Source organism: Aythya marila (assembly GCF_965140915.1).
Source record: "Aythya marila genome assembly, chromosome: 33".
Classification (NCBI taxonomy): Eukaryota; Metazoa; Chordata; class Aves; order Anseriformes; family Anatidae; genus Aythya; species Aythya marila.
This window is the reverse complement of record NC_139074.1, coordinates 1,006,457-1,027,899: the sequence shown is the minus strand read 5'-3', so window position 1 is coordinate 1,027,899 and position 21,443 is coordinate 1,006,457. Positions and strand designations below refer to the sequence as shown.

Here is a 21,443-nt window from a genome sequence, read left to right as displayed (position 1 = left end):
AGCAAAGGCACCTGGCAGAGCAGGGAAGACAGGATTAATTGCTGGTGTTAATAAAAAAAAATAGAAATAGCTAAATTAATTAATCAATTAAACACTTTCTTAGCTGCTTTCAAGCACGTGTGCCTTTTTTACTGGAATCCCAACGAAGCAGTGCCTTGTATCCATCAAAGGGATTTGTCTGGGCATGCACCAGGATGGGGAAAAACACTAAAAGACACAAAAGCACCTTTTTTTTGGCCATGAGACAGCATTAAGACCCAAGTCTGCCCCTATCTTCTCATTAGGGATGTAATTTATAGGGCGGACCGTGAGCCTGGGGGAGGCAGGAGGATCTTGTGCCTCTCACCCGGGCACCAGGCGAGGGTGTTGGTGACCCCAAAAACTTTCAGGGGCATTGCACGGCCGTGAGCTGTGGCAGGAAGCTCCGGCCCCGCCGCTGGTTTGCACTTCACCGGTGCAGCTCTGAGCATTTTGGTTTCCTGTCCTCCGGACTCCATCGTGTCCCCTCCACCCGCCGTGTGTCCTCCTGCCATGGAGGATGAGGATGGCTACATGGCCTTGGACAGGCGATGCAAGCGGGGTGCTGCGGAGAGGCCGGGACCCCTCCGGGATGCAGGTAGCGGGGTCCGATCCTCCGTCCCCACCACGGCTTTGTGGTGGCGAGAGGATACCCCGGGTGGCGACTGCTTGGCGGGGGGAAGAAGCGGGGTGCAAGAAGCAGCTCTTGGGGTCCCAGAGAGTCCCTCAAGCTGGGGAAACTGAGAAGATGCTTTGGGGGGACGCTTGCCTGTGGTTTTTGGCCACCCCACGGCACCCAGACGCTGGCTGCTGGTGCCCCAGTTTCGCTCCCATCTTGTCACCGTCGGGCTCGGCTGCATCCCCCAAAACCCTTTTGCTCTGAAGAATTGGGGCACCCCCTGGGACAGAGAAAAGGGCTGACGGATGCTCTCGGCCCCGCCACTTCTCCTTTTGTGTCCCTTCCCCTGGCTGCAGGCCCTGCCACGAGGGACCCCGAGCCAGGCTTCGCCCCACGGTGGATTCGCACCCCCATGCGATCCCCCCGCTGCCTCTTTGGGGCCCTGGTGGCCGTTCTGCTGCTGTCCTTTGTGATATGCGGTGAGTTGACACCCCTGGGCGTCCTTTTTCGGGGGTGCTGGGGACTGGGGACACCCCCGTTTGGGCTCAGGGTCCCTCTCCCCCAGTGTCTTGGCTGCTGGTGGAGAGGCACCAGGGGGCTGTGGGGTGCGGGAACGCGTCGCAGGGACAAAGTTTTGCCACCCTGGGCTGCACCCACCTGGGGCTGAGGACGAGCCTGTGCCCCCCTGGAGGTAACCCCCTTAAAATATTGCATCCCCCCTGTCTGAACCCTGCTATCGCCCACCCCGTGGCGCTGTGATGGGGTTTTTCGCGTGGCTGTCTGTCCGTCTGTCTGTCTGCAGAGGGTGGGGGCTGCAAGCTGTGTCCTGTGGGGTGGACGCTGCACAGGAGGAAGTGTTTTTGGGTCACCAGCAAGAGCAGCTCCTGGAGGGAGAGCCGGGAGAACTGCAGCCATCAGAGAGCCCAGCTGCTTGTGCCAGAGGACCAGGGCGAGCTGGTAACGGGGCTGATACTGGCTAGGATGTGGGACGGGGCTCAGGGTTGCACCCGAGGGGCTGTGGGGTCCAGAAATTTGGGGTCCGCACCCATAGGGTGCAGGGATGGGTGCCCAAAGCTCTGGGGTAGCATTAGGGACACCAGCGGGGCTCCTGGCTGGGTGGGGGAGCCAGTTGTGGGGACAGCAAAAACCACCATAGTCACCAGCCCCGTTTCCCATTGTAGGACTTCCTAAATCGAGTCATACAGAAACCCACACGCTACTTCTGGATCGGCCTCTCCCAGCCCTCTGTGGGGATGGGTTGGACCTGGCTGGATGGCTCCCGCCTGGACCAGAGCCGGTGAGAGCCTGGGAGAAGCCTGGAGGGGATGGATGGGGGGGTGGACACCTCCAACGTCCCCTCGGGGACCCCCGTGAGGTGCCACGGGATCTCTCTTGCACCCTCAGGTTCAACCTGAGCACCCCGAACGCCAGCGGAGCCTGCGGGGCGCTGAGGGAGGACAGGATCATCTCGGAAACCTGTGGCTCTGCCTTGGCGTGGATCTGCCAGAAAGAGGCCGTCCTGCTCTGAGCGACTTGGGAAAAAAATAAAAAATAAAAATAATAAAAAAAAAACACATTGCTTTCAAAATAAAGTCCCTTCTCACCCCTGCGGGCTTTGTGTTGTCTGCTAGGGCTGCTGTATTTTCAGCACGCAGGGGGCATTTTGGAAAGGGGTGGCTGGTGTGAAGAGGGGGAAATGAGGTTCTGGGATTTTGGGGGAGGCAGGTGAAAAGGCAGCTTTTTTCTTTTTTCTTTATTTATTCTGCAGGTGGGATGAGCCCTGACAAAATCAGGGTTGCACAAGCTGACGTTTTCATATGATTCCTGGAAAAAAAAAAAAAAAAGGCCTTTTTTCTCTCTGTAGCCCTTGGCCACCTTCTTCTCGTTGTGGCTGGTGGTCTACAAGATCGGGGTTGCACAGGCCGACATTTTCATATGGTTTCTGGCAAAAAAAAAAAAAAAAAAAAATAGCCCCAGGTGTATAAACCACAATGAGTGATTCTGTGGCGCTGAAGCACTAGGATTCATTTTCTCTGCTCTGAGGTGGCAACTCATTTGCATGTATGTTTTAATGTATATAAAACAGAAAGAATAGACTCTGACAACTTCAAGAGGCCTCTGGGGGGGGGGGAAGAGGACGTCATAAAAGCAAAGAAATGCCCTGGGGAGAAATGGGAGAGGGGAAGGAGACGGAAAATGGTGGGGCAAAAAAAGCCATATTTGAAGATATTTGTTGCTTTCACTTTTGTAATGATGCCAAGAGTTGTACTGGGGACCTGGGCTGTGTGCAGAATAAGTTTAGGTTAGAAAAAAAGTGAGAAAGGAGCAATTTGGTCAAAAAAGGGGTGGTGTGGGGCAGGCTGCTGGGGAGGGAGGCAGACACTGCCTCATAACTGCTCTTGAAGAGGATCCCACGCACAACTGGCTGTGGTGAAGACTAAGTTGCACGTAATGTGGAATATTTCACAACCAAATGCCCGAAATTGGGGATATTTCCCCTTATTTCAGCCCCCTTGGAGAAGCCTCCGCCATTACAGGGCCGAGGACTACAACTCCCGTCAGCCCCCGCGCGCGGGTCTCGGCTCCAGGCCGGGCCGGCGCAAGGCGCAAGGCGCATGCGCAGTGGCGGGGGCGGGCCGTCCGCCATTTTGTGCCGCTTCCTGAGCAGTGTGAGCGATGGGGGGGGGGGAGGGGGGGGGTTGGCTCTCGGCTCTTAAAGGGGGCACGGCCTCAGGGTGGGGCCCCCTCGGGTTACGGTGGAGAAGGGCCCGGCGGAGCGGGCTGAGCGGCGGGCGAGGAGGCTCCGGTGCGGGTCGCGGCGGCGGAGCGGAGCTTGGCCCCTTCTCCATCATGGCCCCGCCTTCCCCGCTGCGGGGCCCGCTTTAAGGAGCGGCGGCGGCGGGAGCGGGGTCGGGCGGGGGGGGGGGGGGGGAAAGCGTCGTGAGGGAGGGGGGCGGGGCTAATTGATGAGGGGGAGGGGCTTGTGGCAAGGGGGCGTGGCTTGTGGGAAGGGGAGGAGGGGTTAGGTGGCGGGGCGGGGCTTCGTAGATGAAGGGGCGTGGTCAAACGGAGCGGTGGGCGGGGCTACGGGGTGGGCGTGACCACGCAGGGTCAGGGCTGCGGTGGGGGCGTGGCCATGATAGATGAGGGCGGGACTTATAGGGGTGTGGCTAGGAGGGGGCGGGGTTTAAGCAGCTGGGGGCGGGGCTCCTGGTCTTTGGGGTCTCCCCCTGAGCCCCTGGCCCCATAGCCCTGGCCCCAGCCCCCCCCTCACCCCCTTATCACCCCCTTATCACCCCCCCAGACCCCTCCTCACCCCCTTATCACCCCCCCAGACCCCCCCACACCACCCCCCAGCCCCCTCATCACCCCCCCAGACCCTCCCTCACCCCCTCAGACCCCCCCTTTACCCCCTCATCACCCCCCCAGACCCCTCCTCACCCCCTAATCACTCCCCCAGACCCCCCCTCACCCCCTTATCACCCCCTCCTCATCCCCCAGACCCCTCCTCACCCCCTTATCACCCCCCCAGACCCCCCCTCACGCCCTCATCACCCCCCCCTCACCCCCTTATCACCCCCCCAGACTCCCCCCACCCCCTCATCACCCCCCATCCCCCCCATCACCCCCTCATCACCCCCCCAGACCCCCTTATCACCCCATTATCACCCCCCAGCCCCCTCCTCACCCCCTTATCACCCCCCCAGACCCCTCCTCACCCCCCTCTCACCCCCTTATCACCCCCTTATCACCCCCCCAGGACCCCCCCCCTCATGGATCCCGGCCGCCCGGGCCGCCAGCGGGCCCCCGATTGCGTCCGCCGCCAGAAACGCCGGGAGCTGGACGCCCGCCGCAGCAAGTGCCGAATCCGCCTGGGGGGCCACCTGGAGCAGTGGTGTCGCCTCAAGGAGCAGCTGGGCTTCGCCCTGCACTCCCAGCTGGCCAAATTCCTCCTCGACAGGTCCGTAGACCAGAAAACCCCCCAAAATACCCCCCAAAAAAACCCCCGTGGGGTCGGGCGACCTTCAGGTCGGTCACGCTGCCTCCTCCTTCCGCAGGTACAGCTCCCAGGGTTGTGTTTTGAGCCCAGGTAGGTGCCTTTTTCCCCCATGGATACCCCCAATCTACATTTTCTTTTATATTTTTTCACCCAAAATGCATTTATTGTGAAAATTCGCATTGCACAACACCCTTTCCTGGGAGGAGATGCTTGCGGCGGTGTGGGGATGGGGTCGCCGCGAAGGTGGCTCTTGCCCCGTTGGTTTGTTGGGGATGGTGGTCCCCTCCCCCAGCTGCTTTTTGGGGTCTTTGTGAGGTTTTGGGGTTGTGAAAGAAGGGAAGAAGCAGCTGTGAGGGTGCTCGTGGCGTGGGGACACCAGGAGGTTGGAGGTGGGGAGGTGGCAGAAGGAGCCCTTTGACGTTATCCCAACACCAAAAAATCTTTAATTGGGTTCAGAGAACCAAAAATCAACCCAAAAGTCAAATTTTTGGACCTGTTCATCACCAAATCACTTATTTTTCATGCCCTAACCCAGGACCAAGCACCCCAGAACCCAGCCTTCTCCACGCCGATGCCTTGCAGCGCCTGGTCGCCCTCTCCCATGGCCATGGCCAAGAGTGCGGCTTCGTCCCCGACGTGAAACCCCCAGCCTCGGGCAGCCCAGCCCAGCTGGTGTGGGAGTGTGTGGCCGGTCACAGCTTCTCCTGGGGCGTCCCCACCGTGGCCGATGGCCAGCAGCCTTGGGGAGTCACCGAGGAAGATTTGGGGTCCAATTCCCCACCGGTCCCCAGGCGCCGGCGGTCGTTGCGGCGGGCAGGGCTCGTTGCCGAGCCCAAAGTGGACGGATCCAGCCCCAAAAAGGATGGTGCTGAAGCAGAGGTGGCAGCTTGGTCACCCGCTGGTGACGGAAACCGGAGGGAGGAGGCGGGTGAAAGCAGTGATGGAGGTGAGGTTGGGTGGTGGTCCTCCTCGTCTTCAGCTGGGAGGAAGGTGGGCTCCCGTGCTCTGCTCTCGTTTCACTGTTGGCCTCTTGTAGTCCAAATTAGAAGATTTTTGGGTGGTCCCAAGTCTCTTGTAGTCTAAAATTAGATCTTTGGGTGGTCCCAAGTCTCTTGTAGTCTAAAATTAGATCTTTGGGTGGTCCCAAGGCTCTGGTAGTCCAAAAGTAGAAGATCTTGCTGACCCCACATAGGTAGAGCTCTCAGAAGTTCCTCCATTTAGCCAAGATCAAGGAGAAAACCTTCTTCTTTCCTGTCTTAGCTAATTCAGAAGAGGTTGAACTTTCCAGGAGAGGATTTTGGAGTGACTTGGCCAGCAGAAGGGCGCAATCTGCTCTCCCAACACCTGCAGGCTCCCCGGTCCTGCTGCCAAATCCACTCCTCCTTCCTCTGCATCTCCAAGATTTTGGGTGAAAGAGCCCTGCCTTACCTCACCACCACTCCTTTCGTTTCCTCACAGCTCCCCGAGGGCAGATGGAGGTGGCAACCACAGGACTGGACCATGAGAGGTGAGTGGCGGCCCTGTGGGGCTTTCCCCCGGCACAAAACACCAAAAATTGGCGTTTCCTGAGCTGAAGGTTGCGCCTGAACGGGGTCATCCTCGAGCTCTTTGCACCCGTGGCATCTTCTGACGGCAACGCCACCATTTAATGAAGTTTCTATAAAAAAATTACTGCTGGGACATAGCAGAGCTGATTTTGGCCGTTGCATTTTGGCAGCACACCCGCGTTGGAGGAGAAACCGGAGCAGGGCAGCGCGTCTCAGGAGGAAGAGGAGGAAGAGGAGGACGAGGACTTCGCCGAGGACGATGACCTTGCCTACACCGATGACCTGCGTGATGAGAACTACCACCCGTCTCTGGACAGGTGAAGAGTGCTTAGAGGCTGGTGGCCAACCGTGGCTCAACGGTGGCCAACGGGGCCCAACTGTGCCCCAACCGTGGTCAACGGGGCCCAATGGCAGCCAACGGTGGCCAACGGGGCCCAACCATGGTCAACAGGGCCCAATGGTGGCCAAGAGCAGCCAACCGTGCCCCAACGGTGGCCAACGGGGCCCAACCATGACCCAACCATGGTCAACAAGGCCCAATGGTGGCCAAGAGTGGCCAACCGTGCCCCAAATGTGGTTAACAGGGCCCAACTGTGCCCCAACAGTGGCCAACAAGGCCCAAGGGTGGCCAAAGTGGCCAACCGTGCCCCAACCATGGTCAACAGGGCCCAGTGGTGGCCAAGAGCGGCCAACCGTGCCCCAGATGTGGTCAACGGGGCCCAACCATGCCCCAACCATAGTCAACAGGGCCCAGTGGTGGCCAAGAGCAGCCAACCATGCTCCAAATGTGGTCAACGGGGCCCAACCGTGCCCCAACAGTGGCCAACAAGGCCCAATGGTGGCCAAGAGTGGCCAACCGTGCCCAATGAGGCCCAACCACACTCAACGGTGGCCAACCACCTAAACCATCTTGCCCATCCCGTGTCTCTCTTCTCCCCCAGTGACTCGGAGCTGCAGAGACGCCAAAGCCAGCCAAAATCCCGCAAGAAACCCGTGAAAGAGGAGCAGAGCCCGAGCGAGCCGAGCCCGATCGACCCCAGCCCAGCAGAAGAGAGGGGTGGGCGAGTCAGGTGAGCGGGGAAGACCACGGCGGTGGCTACTGAATGAGCATTTGGGGGCACCTTTGGACACGCTGCTGCTTTCTGGGCTGAGAAACCACACGGAAAACTACCCAAACGTTGTAAAAACGCGTGAAGTTCAAGGGAGAGGGCTGCGTGTTTGCAAAGGGAGGTGACAAAGTCACCTGCAATCAGGTTTTAGTCCTCGTTGGGGCAGAGCTGCTGGCACCTGGCCCCATCTTGTGCTGGAGCTTGAGAGGAGGGATCTGGCTGCTGGTCTTGATGGGGGAGTCATTCACGGTGTCTCCTCTGCGGCCACGCACGTGCCTGCTGCTTTGGGTGCTTCAGCACCTAGCCTGGAGCTGGTCCCAAGCACGGGTGGCCACGGAGCAGAGATTTGGTGGCCTCCAGAGGGGTGAAACCACCTCCAGAACCACCGGAGGTGGTTTGGTTGCTCTGGTGGATGGTGAAAACCTTCTTCCAACCTCCTCACAGCAGCCTGGCCTTGCTGGAAGTTTGCAATCCACATTTGCAATCCCTCCTCTCCTCGCATAGGTGCGGGGACCGTCCGTATGGTTCCACACGGCCCAAAATCCCACGTTTCATCCCCACGCACAGGGCTATGTCACTTGGTTTTTGTCCTCCACGCGCGTGGCCGTGCTTCTTGGCTGGCAGCAATGTCACTGGGTTGTCACCCCAAACGAAACGGAGCCCGTGGCGATGGCAGCGCTCATCCAACCTCAAGCCTTGGTCGAAGGACGTCCTACTCAGGACCAGAATTGTTGAATTTGCGAGCACTTTGAGGCTGAGTTATGGTTTAGCCACTCCTGCCCAGCCACGTGGGCTCAAAAATTCCCTTTTTCACTCAAAATGAGACAGGAGGGTGGAGTAGTTGCTCAGTTCCAGGCGTCTTTTAAGCAGGAAGAGTAAATCCTGTCCGCCCCCGTGAGGGTTGGTCTTGATGCTGGTCCCGTGCTTTGCCTCTCGGGTCTGACACACAAGGAGTCATCATCACCTTCCTGGATTTTCTTCCAATACAAGGGCATTTAAAAAAAAATAAGTAAAAAACCCAACTTTTTACTTGGAGTTAGCTGGAGCGACCACTTATCTGCTCTTACCTTTGTGTGCCCTTGAGCGAAGACACCAAAACGCACCCCCCCAAACCTTAGCAGGTAAGTATTGCACGCTTCCACGAAGGTTTTTGTATTTATTTTTTCGCTTTGGCATGCTTTTACCACTTCGTTTCGCTTCTCAACGCCCTCCCTGTCTCTTGCAGGAGCTCAGGAGCCGCCTAGGAGCTTGCTGGAAGAGAGGACGTGTTCCCAAAAAGTCGTTCCAGAAAGATAAATGGAATGGTAAATCTGGCATTTGCCTTTCTTCTCTCCTTTTTGGGTTACACCAAGGGATGCCAGGCACTCAAATTCAATTTGACAGGAAAGGTTTGGTTTCGCTGGTCCCTGTTGATACCAAAAATTAAGTAAGAGAGGGATTTTTTCACACCTCTGTGGTATTTGGGGGTTCTGCACGCTTCCCACTTGTCACCCTCACATTCAAACCCCCAAAAACCTCAAGATGGACCCAAAAACCTCTTGGGATTTTCAGATGTGGCTGATAAAAGCGGCTATTGACTTGCTTGTGCAAAAAGCAGGGTGGTGGGGAAGCTTTTAACACCCCTCCAAATTAAACTTGAGGTCAGTGGTGTGTTTTTGAGGAGTTTTATTACAGTTGTCGTACTCGGACTTAGAAAATTTACTTTTTTTCCCCCAGTTTTGGAGCAGCAACTGGAAGAATGGAGATAAAAGGCTGTTCTAAGAAGAAAATATGGCTCATCCTGCACAGCCTCTTCTCGCTGCCCTACGGTAATGCCACCCTGAGCTGATAAAAAACACTTTGAGGAGATTGTAGACAAAGATGCCCAGCCCGTGCTTTTATTCAGATGCAGCCTGGCGTGGCCATCTATGAACAATCTCTTTCTTGCCCCATAAAAACATCCATTTTTTAAAAAAATCTCTCTCTGATTGCAGGATATCAGCCAGGAATAGCTGCTCTTTCCACAAAGCCATGGATAAAGCTGAAAAAAACACACAGATGAAACTTGTTTTGATGGGGACGAGCACTCAGTGAGGTGGACACGAGGATGACGACAATCAGAGATGCACTAGGACGCTTCCAAAAACCCTGTTAAAGGCTTTGTACTGAATAATAAAAGATTTTATTTCTCTTTACAGTGTCTGAAAGGTGCGTTTGTTAACCTCGTTGCCTGCTGCGAGGCGGGGGGGGAGAAATATTTCAGTGGCTTTCTGAAGTTTTTAAGACTTTCTGATGTTAAAAGGGGAAGAGTTGACCAAAGGATGGTTTGGTCGTCCAAAGGATGGTTTGAACGCCGTGGTTTTTTTAGAAACCATCAGCTGTGGCTGCTTTCCAGCTCCTCAGCTCTAAATTGAGGCGAGGAGAGGGGATTTTGGGGACAGGAGCCTCGCTCAAGACCTTTTTTTCCTCTTCCAGCTGCAAGCGGCGAACGCGGTCGTGCGACGAGGACGTGGCCCAGATCGGCCCCAAGAGGATCAGGTAGCGAGGGCTCCGGGAAGGGGAGGATGAAAAGGTGCAAATCAGCCCTTTTGGGGCATAAACCACGTGCTGGGACATTTTTCTTGTCCCTGCAGCAGCTCCTGCTGCGATGGGAGGCTCTTATTTGGCTAATATTAAGCTTCTGGGGGATAAAAATGATGGGGGAAGGAGGGAGATCGGCTGCTTTCTCAGCTCTCCGTGCTCACCCTGGTAATTCCTCCCTCTTCCAGGAAGGCAGCGAAACGCGAGATCCTCCTGTGTGACTTCGAAGGCTGCGGCAAGATCTTCTCCAACCGCCAGTACCTGAACGTGAGGCCGGTGGTGGTGGGGAGGGAGGGCCCCAAATCCCTTTTCCGTGCACGGGGAGGTTCAGCCGAGCGCCTTCATCCCTCCTGCTCCTTGCTTTGAGCCTCTGCTGCGGCCGCTTTTGAGCCAGATTTTGTCTCCTGAGCTCCGTTTTTGACGTCTCTGCTCTTCTGAGATGGATTTGGAGATCCCAACTTTTTAATTCTCGGCTTTATTAACCAGCAGCTCGCTGCCTGCTCAGCCCAGGGGACTGCTCCCAGTCCTAACTTCTGTTTTGGATCAAAAAAGATGAATGTTGTAGCTGGAAGATGCCCCAGGGCTTCCTCCAAGCGCAGGTTCTTGGTGAGGGATTTTTGGGGTGGCCATCTTCACTCCTATCCTTTTTTTCCCCACATTGCAGCACCACAAGAAGTACCAGCACGTTCACCAGAAGACCTTCACCTGCTCGGAGCCCAGCTGCGGCAAATCCTTCAACTTCAAGAAGCACCTCAAGGAGCACGAGAAGCTGCACAGCGGTGAGCCAGCTGCCTCCATCCCTTCTTAGACGCCTTTCCCGGGCTGCTCCCACCTCCTTGACCCTATTTCCATACCAATACCTCCTATTTGCTCCCTTTTTTGACCCGTTTACCTTCTAGACTACCACATCAGCTTGATTTCCACCTTGGAGGTCCATCAATTTCTTGTTTCTCTCCGTTTCTGTGCTGGCAAAGCATCCCGGCTCCTAAAACACACCCCAAAATCATCATCCGGGTTCCTTTTCGAGGCTGGAGCAGCCCCTAAACCATTTTTTTTTGTTGTTTTCCTCCTGCCTTGCAGACAAGCGGGACTACATCTGCGAGTTCTGCGCCCGCTCCTTCCGCACCAGCAGCAACCTGATCATCCACCGGCGCATCCACACGGGGGAGAAACCCCTGCAGTGAGTTCCAAATCCCATCCCGTAACGATTTGGGGTCACCTCGCTGGCATCAGCGCTGCTCCACATCAGGTTTCCTGCTCCACATCAGTTTTCCTGCTCCACATCAGTTTTCCTGCTCCACATCAGGTTTCCTGCTCCAGCAAACGGCACCTGGATGCAAAATTCGGGGCGCAGGCACGGGGTTGGCTGGAGGAAGCTTAAATTAAGCCATTTTCTGGAGGGTTTTGGGGGAGAGCAATGCGTTTCCTTCCCTCTAGGGTGTGCTGAAGCCACGCAGAGCCGGCCAGCACAGCCCTGAGGTTGCTCAGCTGATAAAAAAAAAATTGCAGCATCAAGATTCTCCCTCTGCACTCACTGGGGGATGGCACAAATTTACGTGCTTCCCCCATCTGCTTCCCTGCTTTATTTATTGTAGGTTTTTTCCCCTCTTACACCCCGTCCCGTTTCCTCCTAGGTGCGAGATCTGCGGCTTCACCTGCCGCCAGAAAGCCTCCCTCAACTGGCACATGAAGAAGCACGACGCCGACTCCTTCTACCAGTTCTCCTGCGACATCTGCGGCAAGAAGTTCGAGAAGAGGGACAACGTCACGGCCCACAAGAGCAAAAGCCACCCCGAAACCCCCGGAGGACCCCCCCAAGCCGTGCCAGCCTCACCTCCGAGCCTCCTGGGGGCTGGGATGGGGCAAACGGAGGCGCTCGGGGTCTTCGGGGCAGAGCAGGAGGAGCCCCCAAGCAGGGAGGATGAGGGAGAAGCGGAGAAAAGCGCTGCCTCGGCTGAATAAGGGCGGTTTTGGGGCAGAATCTGGGAAAAATGCTGGATGGTGGTGAGGTCGGTAGCAAAATTCCTCTCGGGACTCATCCAGCGGGGACCAAAATCCTCCTCGGAGGAGGGCAGGAGGTAAAAATGATGCTGGATCCTCCAGGAGGCACCGACCTCATGTCCCAGTGCCAAAAAACAAGGAAAAAACATGAAAAAACAAGAAAAAACAAGGGGCCAAACGAGGACGGGGTGGCAGAGGGGCTTCCCTGCTCCTCCAGGGAAGCAAAACTTCCCCCTCCTCACCTCCTTGCACGAGATGGGGGCTCGTTCTTCCTATATTTTGCGGCAGGATCCTCAATAAAAGAGTCGTTTTGTAGAAAATTACTGATTTGGCACGAAAAACAGACAGGGTTTTTATTCCCAGACCCAAGATCGTCACGATTTAGGGCAATAAAAGGGGGCGAGTTGGGCTGGGAAGCCGAAGGTCGCCGGAGGGGATCCAAACTGGATGGGTTTCGGCATCTCTGTACCTTTTCTGTACTTTTTTCCCTCTTTTTCCCCCCAGTCCAGAAGTATTTGCAGTATTTATGTATCCTAGAAGACCCTCAGCCCAAGAAAATTGGGGGAAAAAAGATGTATTTAAGGATTTAAGGTTTTTTTTTGGCACAGATTTATCTATTTTTGATGTGGAAAGGGGCTGCTGGAGCATCCGTGGTGCTTAAAATGGGGCTGGTTGTAGAAATTCAGCCTTGGACCCCAAAAAAGCAACGTAAATCTTCCAGGAACTTCCTTTTTTTGGGGTTTCAGGATCCATCCTACAGCGACGAGACGCTCCCCGGGGGCTTGGTGAAATATTTGAAGCAGCCAGACCCAAATCTGTCATAATTAGGGCTCATTTTGGCCTCTCTTCTCCCACGGGGGGGATGCTGAGCCCCACGCAGCCCCGTGGCAGGGGTTCTTCCAGTCCCAAAGCAGCAAAAACCCAGCTCGAGGCCCCCAAAAAAATTCCCCCCCTTTAAAATTTACCCCTTTGGGCAATAATGTTGAATATTTAACTCAACCCCTGTGCAGCGTTGAAGCCTCTGAGCGCCAGGAGCTGCACAAACCCCATTAAAAATCCCCCCGTGCTCGCAGGAGCTGAGCTTTTTGAGGTTTTCAAGGGGAAACACGAGATGGGGGGGCTCCAAAAAACCCCCTCCGTGGAGGAAACGAGGCCCCAGCTCACAGTGGGAGGGAGGAGACAGCAGCAGCGTGGCCCCGGGGAGCGATTTTTCCTCCTGTCCCACGTTTTGGGCCCAAAAACCACAGGAGGAGGCGCTGGGTTGGTTTTTTTTTTTGTGTTTTTTTTTTTTTTAATTTTGCACAGCAACTTTTATTTCCCCACTAAACAGAGTAAACAGGGCAAAGAGACGTAACAGCATCGCGAGGGGGGGGGGGGGCACACGAGGGTGTAAGCACGCGCGAGGTCACACCTAAAAACGAGCCTTCCCCAACCACGCAGCCAAAATCCCCCAAACTGAGCCCAAAAGCTGGCTGCATCGAGACTCCTGGTCAGCAAGCTTTTGGGGTGGCACCCAGCACCCCGAGCTCGCCCTGCCTCGCCCCTACAAACCTTCAGCAACGGGAAAGGGGGAGAAGATCGCGGGGTTTTTGCTCTCTAGTGGCAGCAAAAGACAGGCTGGGCCCCTTCCCGAGGAAGGAAAAAGCGAGGACAGGGGGAAAAAACTGCTAAAAAGGTGACCTGCAGAGCAACGGTGTCAGAAATGGGGGCTTGGGTACGGTACCTTTCCTCCTCACACAGGTTTTCTAGCCCTCGAGAGCTTTCCGGGGTGCACGAAGCAGGCGGCTTTGCTACGGGGTGAAGGCAGGAAGCGAGGAAAACCCCCCCAAAACGGGGCTCTTCTCCCTGGTTTGCCACGGGGGGGGCAGCCAGCTTAAAAGAACGAGAAGGGAAAAGGGTTGCTTATAGGGCAGGCCGGAGCGTGAGGAAAGAGGAGAAAAGAACCTCAGAGAGGGGGGCTACGTAAGCAGCCGGGTTTGTCCACCCTCAACGGTTGGTGCCCCCAGAAAACCTTTTTCGGGGTAAAAGCGACCCAAACGGTTTTTTTTTTTTAAAAACGAGAGAACAGAAAGATGAAACTCCCCCCCTAAAGCTGAACTAGGAAAACACGGACGAGTTTTGGGGGCTTTTTGTCTGAAAGCAAGAGGGGAAAAAAAGGGAAGGGGATCGGGGCACTACTTGCAGGTCACCTCGAGGAGGGATGGAAGGAAAAAAGAAACGAGAGGGGTCAATTGCAAAGGGAGAGCGAGGAGCCCACATAAAAGAGCCAGAAGAAAGGGAAGATCTTTTCGGTGAAAACGGCGGTGAAGGTGAAGATGGGAGCCATGTTATCGGCGTTGTAAAACGCCACCCAGCCGCCCTCGTAGTCCAGGTACACCCCGATCTTCCTGGGCCTCTCGCAAAGGGACAAGGGCGTCTCCGGGGAGGTGAAAGCCTGGTACTGATCCCAATTCTTCCCCTTCCAGTTCAACCCCACCGCCCAGATCCCTTCCTCGGGTGCGAAGTCGATTTTCTCCTTCCTCCGCACCGACTCGCGGGCCGCCCCCAGCACCCAGCTCTCCCCGTCGCCCACCTCCACCTCCCAGTAATGCCTCCCAGCCACGAAACCCTCGGCCGCCAGCACGCAGAAGGAATAATCGAATCTTTTGGGGTTGGCAGGCAGCTCCTGGGGGGCGCTCCGCAGCCTCACGCTCCTCTTGTCCTCCGACAGCACCAGGTAGGGGTTGGCCGTGTCCGGATCCAGAGAGAGATCGCCTGGAAGGAGAGGAGAACGTGAGAATCAGCAAGAAAAAAAAACCTTTTCCACCCTAAATGGGGATTTCTGGCCCCAACCAGACGAGGCCAGCAGCAGGGATGTCACCAGCAAGGAGTTTTAGGCCCAAAAAGCCGCGTGGGAGCAAAACTCAGGACCCTTCGGTAATTAAAACAGAAATTTGGGTGTGCCATCCTGCAAGCCTGCAGGCTTGCTGTCCCCAGAATAGAAATTTGGGGACAAAAATGGTGTTTTTAGTCGGTGCCACGTGCCAGAGAGGAAGGAGAATAAAGATCCTCGGGTTTAAGGGCTGCTCTTGCCCTCCAGAGGCCCGGGAGGAGCAGAGGCTGCTTAATTTGGGTCTTTCCTTCCCCTGCCACCACAAAGCCAGGCAGGGAAACTGCAGCTTCAGCCCCGAACCAAACGCCGAGGATTCAAAGTCCACCTCGGAGCAAAATCAACCCCCCACGAGCCGTGCCAAAGGTCTCCGTGCTCGGGGTAGAGCAGAGCAGCTCAATATTCCTCTTAACCCTGCAGTTTCCTAATAAATTTTGAATTTTGGGCCTTTTCTGGGCTCTTCCAGCAGCTGGATCATTTCTTTGCCTCTTTTTTGGCGGCACCAGCGAGTTTTTTCTTCTCCTGACCTCTCAAAGGCCTTACCTCAAAGATTTTTCCCCCCTGAAAAGCTGAAAATGAGTTCAGAGCTGCAAAAATAAAGGTCAGACTGCCCCGTAAAGAAGCCAAACTGCTCACCTGTATCGTTCTCCAACTCAAACCGAAGGTTTTCTGCAGGAAAAGAAAGAAATTTAGGTTCATTTACGCGTGGGGAATCCCCAGGGATTACCTACAAGCACGTGTCCTTGCTCCCTGCCTTGTGGGAAGCCACCAAACACGATTGTGTGAACCCATAATGAGCTTTTCCAAGCAGAAACCCAAAGGAAATGTGATTTTCAAGCAAAAAGAGCTTCGATTTTTCAAGGAAAGGCTCCTCAAACAATAAAAACTCTCCCCCAAAGGGCGAAACAAATGAGAGCGAAGCCCTCGTTCTCTTTTTAGAGAAATTAAGCACAAGGGAAACGCTTTTAAAGGTTTTTTTTCCTCAGTGCTCACCCTTGAACTCCAGCAGGACCTCTTTCAGCACCGCGCTCTTCTGGGAGAAGCTCTTCAGTTTCTTCTCCAGCTCGGCAAAGCCGGCCTCCGGCTTGCAAAACATCCAGCTCTCAAAGCTGGGGAGAAAAAAGCAGAATTAGGAGCCCTCTGGAAAAAAGAGGGCTCCCCCCAGTTAAACCAGCAAGGGCCCAGTTCGCTCACCTGCTTCCAGCTGTGGTGACAACCTGGAGAGAGGAAAAAAAAAGCCTCAGTCAGTCCCACAAGCTCCAAAATCCACCCCAAAACCAGCCCCTTCCCCTCAGGGGTCAGCTCCCCGTTGGTGTTTCAAGGGCAGGGAGCAGAGTGACTCACAAGAATGGCAAAATTTGTGGTTTTCACCCCCCTTTTCCTTTTTAGGGTGAGAGGGGGGGAAAAAACAAATCCACAAATCTCAAAAATTAAGAAAAAAATCACGATTGCCATCAAGCTGCCAAGATTAAGATTCAGGATGAATTGATGATGAATTAAGAGAGAAACGGGTATCTGGGAGATTTATTCTGATATTTTTTAGCAACAAAAGGGGCCAAAAAAGCTTTATTTTTGAGGGTCAATTTTATCCCCACAGCTCTGGGGAGTTTTGGGAGGGAGGCAGAAGAAGAGCAGCTCTGCAGGAAGCCAAGAAAATCCTGCATTAATCAGAGTTAATTAAGGGTCCCAACCCCAAATTGCTCCCCAACAGAGCACGGCGGCACCCCACGGTCTCTGTTATGGGTTTTTTTACCCCAAGAGTGCCAGAGCAGAGCTTTTTGGGGTTTTACACCCTGCTACACCATAATCTACGGGTTGGGAGGATGCATCCCAAGTTTCTCACCTGCCCGGACTGGTTCCCGGGGCCGTTTTCTCCTCCCTGCTCCCCCAGCAGCTTATCGAGCTGGGCGATCTCCTCGGAGAGCCTGGAGACGCTCTCATCTCTCCTCTTCACGATGTCTCTGTCTAATTCCTCCAGGCGGGACAGCAGGAGCTGCTCCTTCTCCTCCAGGAAACCTCGCAGCTCCTTGCACTCGGCCACGATCTTCTGCCTCTCCACTTCCGTCTGCTTCTAAAAACCCCAGGAGGGGGAAAATTTTGTGAGAAAAGCAGCCCCGGAGGGAATGGGGAAGGTTTGGGGAAGTCCCTCTCCCCCCCCGGGTGCTCACCAGCAAGTCTTCGCTCTGCTTCTCCCTCTCGGCCTTGGCTTCTTCGCGTCCTTTCCGCAGGGAGCTCAGATGTTCCTGCGGCACCTCCTGGAAGGAGGAAGAGATCTGAGGAGAATTTAGGGGGGGATTAGGAACACGGAGGAAAAAGATAGGAAGGAATTCCCGCCAGTCCCGCTGCCACAAGGGGCTAAATTTCATCAAACACGACTTTTTTTTGCAGCTAAAGGCAGCGTTAACCCAAATTGGGGTGAAACCAGCTCTGCACCGCGTCCTCCCTCTCTCACCTTATCCTCATCCTTTTGTTTTGGGCATACCAAAAAAAAACCAAAACTAAAAAGCAGCCTGAGCTGCTCAGAGCCAGGTAAAGCAGGAAAAAGAAAGAGAAACGAGCACGGGGTGGGGGAAAACAACCCAGCTTTTAGCTCCCTGTAAAGGCAAACCACTAACCCACGAAAAAACCCTTCTGCAGGGATCAGCTTTCACCTCCTGGCCCCATCGGGGTTCTGGCCACCACATTAAGTTCGTTAACGGCTTAGTTCGTTAACTAAGTTCGTTAACTGCAAAGCAAACCGCAGCGCCCGGCCTTGTTGAAGTCACTTGACCCCCCCGACGAAGCAGCTCCTAGCAACGCCGAATAAAAAGCAGCAGGGAGGACGCCCCGGCGGGGCTTTTTGGGGAAAGAAAACCCTAAAAAAGGGGTTTTGCTACGAGCTGGGAGGTGAGGGAGGGCACGAACGCGGGCTCGCTGCCTGGCACCGCGTGGAAAGTCACGATCGAGGCGTGAGATTAAAGCAAAGGGCAGAAAAACAGGGCGCAGGCTGCAAGCTGCGCCTGATGGGAAACCATTTTTTTAAAAAAAAAAAAGCACAAAGGCAGATTAACGAGGCAAAAAAACAGGGCAGCGCTCGACGGCGGAGCTGCCTGGAGATGTCGCCGTGCTAAAAAAGGACAAGATCCCAAATTTGGGGTGAGCGACGGCGGCTCAAGCTCCAGCTCCCCACTAAAAAGTCATTTTCATCCCCGGGGTGAAAATTAAAAAGCCCCTGCACTCAATCTGGCCTGAAAAAAACAGTATAAAAACGGGAATTGAAGAATTAACGGGTGGTTTTAATGCTCGGTGGTGCAAGATCTCCCCGGTGCCACCCTCCCTTCCTCCTCCTCCAGCTGCTGCTGCGCAGTAAGCGCCCGCTGCCCGGCCGGCATCTTGCTTTTCTCCTCCCCGACCAAGAAACTGAGGCCTGGCTGCTCAGATTGGGCTCACCCGCCCCCAAATCCCTCGTTATTCTCCCCAAAAAGCCCCCTCAGGGCAAGGAGGAGGGCGTCCCTTTCTCCACCGCGGAGATCCGGCTCCTGCGTCACGTTCCCCAACCGCCCTGGGCTGTTTTTTTTTTTTTTTTTATTTGCAGGGAAAAAAAGCTTCTCCTATGGGATTCCTGCTGCATTTTTTTGCCCCAAATCACGCTCAATACTGAAAAAAATCCCTATCCCCATCCCAAAGAGGCCAGCTGCATGCTTAATGCTTTCTCCAGGGGGATTTCTGCTCGGGGACGTGGCAGGTGAGGATTTGGGGTCGCCTGGTGTTGTTTTGCACACTCACACCCTCACAAAGGCGACCCCGTGCCACTTGATCTCCGTGTTATTCAGCACGGGAGACAAAACCAGCCAGCTCCAGGGCAGCTCAGTCCCTCCCAGTATCCTCCCAGTTAACCCCAGCGCCATTTTGAACGGGGGACCTTCCCCCTGACCCGATCCTACTGCACGAGGTCAGCCCTCACCCCAAGATTTCCCCCCATCCTGGGGGGTGTTTGGGACCCTACTGCTCCCCATATCCTGCCCCACCACACAGGGCAGCACCTACCTCGGAAAGGGGTCCCTATATAAGCCCCCACAGCCCTGTAGGGGACCCCATTAAGCATGGGGGGCAGCCCCAGAGCACTGCACCCCGTATAGATGTGAGTTAGGGGTTCCATATCCCCGATAAAAGCTCCCTATTGCGTTTAAAACCTGGGGGGGGGGTCACTTTTACACCCTGCTGTGTGTGTAGAGGGGGTCCCATGGGATTTAGGGTGCACTGCTCCACGTGGGGTGCCCATATTACACCCCCATATTTAACAGGGGTGCTTTTCTTTCACAGAACAATGACCCTTATTATATCCCCAACCCTCAACAAACCCAAATTCACCAAAAATGGGGTCTCCACCGTACTCCATTTTTATTAGGGTAGGGGGGGCTCCTCTACCGAGCCCCCCACCGCACCCTCACCCCCAGGAGACCCCAATCACCCCCCGGGGCCTGCTCCCCGCTGCACCCCCCCACCCTATAACCCATTTGGGGGGTGCCCCCAGGCTGCTCCCCGGCTCACCTCGGCGGCGTGGGCCGCCTCCTCGGCGGGCAGCACGGTGTGGGTGCGGTGCTCCCGGGAGAGGTGGCAAACCACGCAGACGGCCCGGCGGTCCTGCACGCAGAAGAGCCGCAAGGGTTCACCGTGCCGGGGACAACGCGGAGGCCCTGGGGGACCCGGCGGAGCGGCGGCGGGCAGAGGCGGAGAAGGGGCTGGAGGCCCCGGAGGTGGCTCGGCGGGGCCGGGGGGCAGCCCCAGCTGGCGGACGATGTGGACGATGTTGCCGAGGGAGCGGTTGGGGCGGAAGAGCCGCTGCGGCACCGGTTCCCGGCACTGCGGGCAGCAGAGGCGCCGCGCCGAGTCCTCCCAGCACTGGGTGACGCAGGCCCGGCAGAAGTTGTGGCCGCACTCGGCCACCAGCACCGGGTCGGTGAAGTACTCCAGGCACACCGGGCACGTCAGCTCGTCCTGCAGGCTGCGGGCGGCGCTGCAGGGAGCCGGCGGCACGGCGGGGGGAGCGGGCGGCGCCTCCATGTCGGAACCTTCCCCCTTTCCTCCCCCCCCTCCTTCAATCACCGCCACGAGCAGCGCTGCGCTCCGAGCTCCGCTCCCCTCCGCGCCGCCGCCCCGACTGGCGGCCGCTGGGGGCGGGGCCGCGCATGCGTGCGGCGAGGGGGCGGGGCCGAGCATGCGCGCTGCGCGGGGGGAGCCGGCGGGAGGGCGAGTGCGCCTGCGCGGAGGGGGGGAAGGGGCGGGGCTTAGCTAGGGGTTGAGGGGGGCGGGGCCGTGAGGGGGGCGGGGTTTGGTTCCTATAGGGTCGGGGGGGGGGGGAGGACCCCAAGGACCCCCTATGGAAGGGAATTTGGGAAAGATTTGGGGTTGTTTATAGGGTTTTGGAGCTTTGTAGGGTGGTGGGAGGGGGGAGCACGCCTCTGACCCTATAGGGTGCTGGGGGGGGTGCCTTAATGCCTATAGGGGCTATAGGAGCCATGCACATCCCCCCCAAGCACCTTAATGTCTATAGGGTCTATAGAATCCATGCACACACACAGCACCTTAGTGTCTATAGGGGCTATAGGAACCATGCACATCCCCCCCCAGCACCTCAGTGTCTATAGGGTCTATAGGAGCCATGCACATCCCCCTGCCCAGCACCTTAGTGCCTATAGGGTCTATAGAATCCATGCACACACACAGCACCTTAATGTCTATAGGGTCTGTAGAAGCCCTGCACACAAACACAGAGCACCCTATAGACACTAAGATGCTGGGGGGTGGGTGTGCATGGCTTCTTATCAGGTGCTGGGGGGATCCTATATGGTATGGGGAGAGGGGAATGTCTCTGCCCCTGTAGGGTGCTGAGGGGGTGTGCCTTAGCATCTATAGGGTCTATAGAAGACGTGCACACACACACACATCTTGGTGTCTATAGTGTTGCATAATGCTGCATCCAGCTCCACGATCCCAAAATGCTCCGTTCACTCCCTGAAAACACGCCTCAAATGCACGTTTATCCGCATCTTCACCCGTCCCTGCGAAACAGCTGCCATTAAGTCACGCATTAATAATCACAATCATCGTCTCCCTGTCTCAACTTCCAACTACAAAGTGACTTTGTTGGGCTGGACGCTGGCAATGTGCTATTTTTAAATTATTCTTAATGTTCAGGGTTCTTTGCCGACAGTGTCACCACAGGGCACGTGAGGCCGGAGCTGTCCCCCTCTTCTGCCGTCACGTTCTTCCATTTTTCTTGATTTTTCCCCTCAGCTGGTACCACAGGAAATGCTGGAGGGAAAGCACGTTTTTGGGGATGGAAAATTAAAGGAGGTTAATTGACTCTGACGCCAGCAAGGTCCCGGTTTTGGGGTGCCTATGGCACAGAGAAGCATCCCGGGGTATTGAGGTGGGTGCTTGAAACCTGCCCCAACCACCCCGGTGACATTTAATTTCAAACGCATCTTCTCAGATGTAATTAAGCCTTAATACCATAAGCCATTTGCATGTCCTGCCTTGGCTTTTTGTCATTTTTAAACCAGCTTTTATTTCTAACAAGAGGAGACACCATGTCCAGCGAGGAGCGTTTGGAGCCACGCTGGGTCACAGGTGTCCTGTTTCACCTCAAAAATAAGCATTTTAGGGAAATTTGACACTGGGTTTGCACCCCTGTCACCCAGCAGCCAGGTTTCCTGTGCAAATGATAAAAAATTGCAAA

The 21,443-nt window shown here is 55.7% G+C and overlaps 3 protein-coding genes across 4 annotated transcripts; 2 read left to right on the top strand and 1 right to left on the bottom strand.

Annotated features, from left to right (window-relative positions):
* Nucleotides 1-491: 491 nt before the first annotated feature.
* LOC309889174 (killer cell lectin-like receptor subfamily F member 1) lies at nt 492-2,165 on the top strand (the record flags this gene model as incomplete). The annotated part of the gene is made up of 6 exons (XM_082781927.1): nt 492-616; nt 994-1,116; nt 1,203-1,328; nt 1,440-1,594; nt 1,819-1,934; nt 2,042-2,165. The coding sequence occupies exons 1-6, from the start codon at nt 532-534 to the stop codon at nt 2,163-2,165; spliced, it is 729 nt and encodes a 242-aa protein (XP_082638053.1). The 5' UTR covers nt 492-531.
* Nucleotides 2,166-3,401: 1,236 nt separating this feature from the next.
* ZNF692 (zinc finger protein 692) lies at nt 3,402-13,924 on the top strand. The gene is made up of 12 exons (XM_082781881.1): nt 3,402-3,443; nt 4,398-4,598; nt 4,696-4,727; nt 5,173-5,583; nt 6,096-6,144; nt 6,355-6,501; nt 7,126-7,254; nt 9,748-9,810; nt 10,041-10,119; nt 10,517-10,631; nt 10,933-11,032; nt 11,487-13,924. Exons 2-12 carry the CDS (start codon nt 4,411-4,413, stop codon nt 11,812-11,814), a joined length of 1,641 nt encoding a protein of 546 aa, XP_082638007.1. The 5' UTR covers nt 3,402-3,443; nt 4,398-4,410; the 3' UTR covers nt 11,815-13,924.
* On the bottom strand, nt 13,177-19,850 carry LOC309889151 (E3 ubiquitin-protein ligase TRIM7-like). 2 transcript variants are annotated; one of them, XM_082781886.1, is made up of 7 exons: nt 19,253-19,850; nt 16,891-16,977; nt 16,566-16,793; nt 15,917-15,939; nt 15,716-15,831; nt 15,359-15,391; nt 13,177-14,607 (listed from the first exon to the last, which is right to left on the bottom strand). In XM_082781886.1, exons 1-7 carry the CDS (start codon nt 19,763-19,765, stop codon nt 14,081-14,083), a joined length of 1,527 nt encoding a protein of 508 aa, XP_082638012.1. In that variant the 5' UTR covers nt 19,766-19,850; the 3' UTR covers nt 13,177-14,080. The 2 variants fall into 2 exon arrangements, with proteins under 2 accessions (XP_082638012.1, XP_082638011.1); XM_082781885.1 differs by having other exon boundaries at nt 13,187-14,607; nt 16,891-16,995.
* Nucleotides 19,851-21,443: the final 1,593 nt, after the last annotated feature.

What these genes read in the sequence shown, in the direction of transcription:
- ZNF692 (XM_082781881.1), top strand. Translation starts at nt 4,411, where the DNA reads ATGGATCCCGGCCGCCCGGGCCGCCAGCGGGCCCCCGATTGCGTCCGC. An exon ending in GGGTTGTGTTTTGAGCCCAG is followed by an intron (nt 4,728 to 5,172) that starts GTAGGTGCCTTT and finishes GCCCTAACCCAG; the next exon opens with GACCAAGCACCCCAGAACCC. An exon ending in TACCACCCGTCTCTGGACAG is followed by an intron (nt 6,502 to 7,125) that starts GTGAAGAGTGCT and finishes CTTCTCCCCCAG; the next exon opens with TGACTCGGAGCTGCAGAGAC.
- LOC309889151 (XM_082781885.1), bottom strand. Translation starts at nt 19,765, where the DNA reads ATGGAGGCGCCGCCCGCTCCCCCCGCCGTGCCGCCGGCTCCCTGCAGC. An exon ending in AGCAGAGCGAAGACTTGCTG is followed by an intron (nt 16,794 to 16,890) that starts GTGAGCACCCGG and finishes TGGGGTTTTTAG; the next exon opens with AAGCAGACGGAAGTGGAGAG. An exon ending in GTCACCACAGCTGGAAGCAG is followed by an intron (nt 15,832 to 15,916) that starts GTGAGCGAACTG and finishes TTTTCTCCCCAG; the next exon opens with CTTTGAGAGCTGGATGTTTT.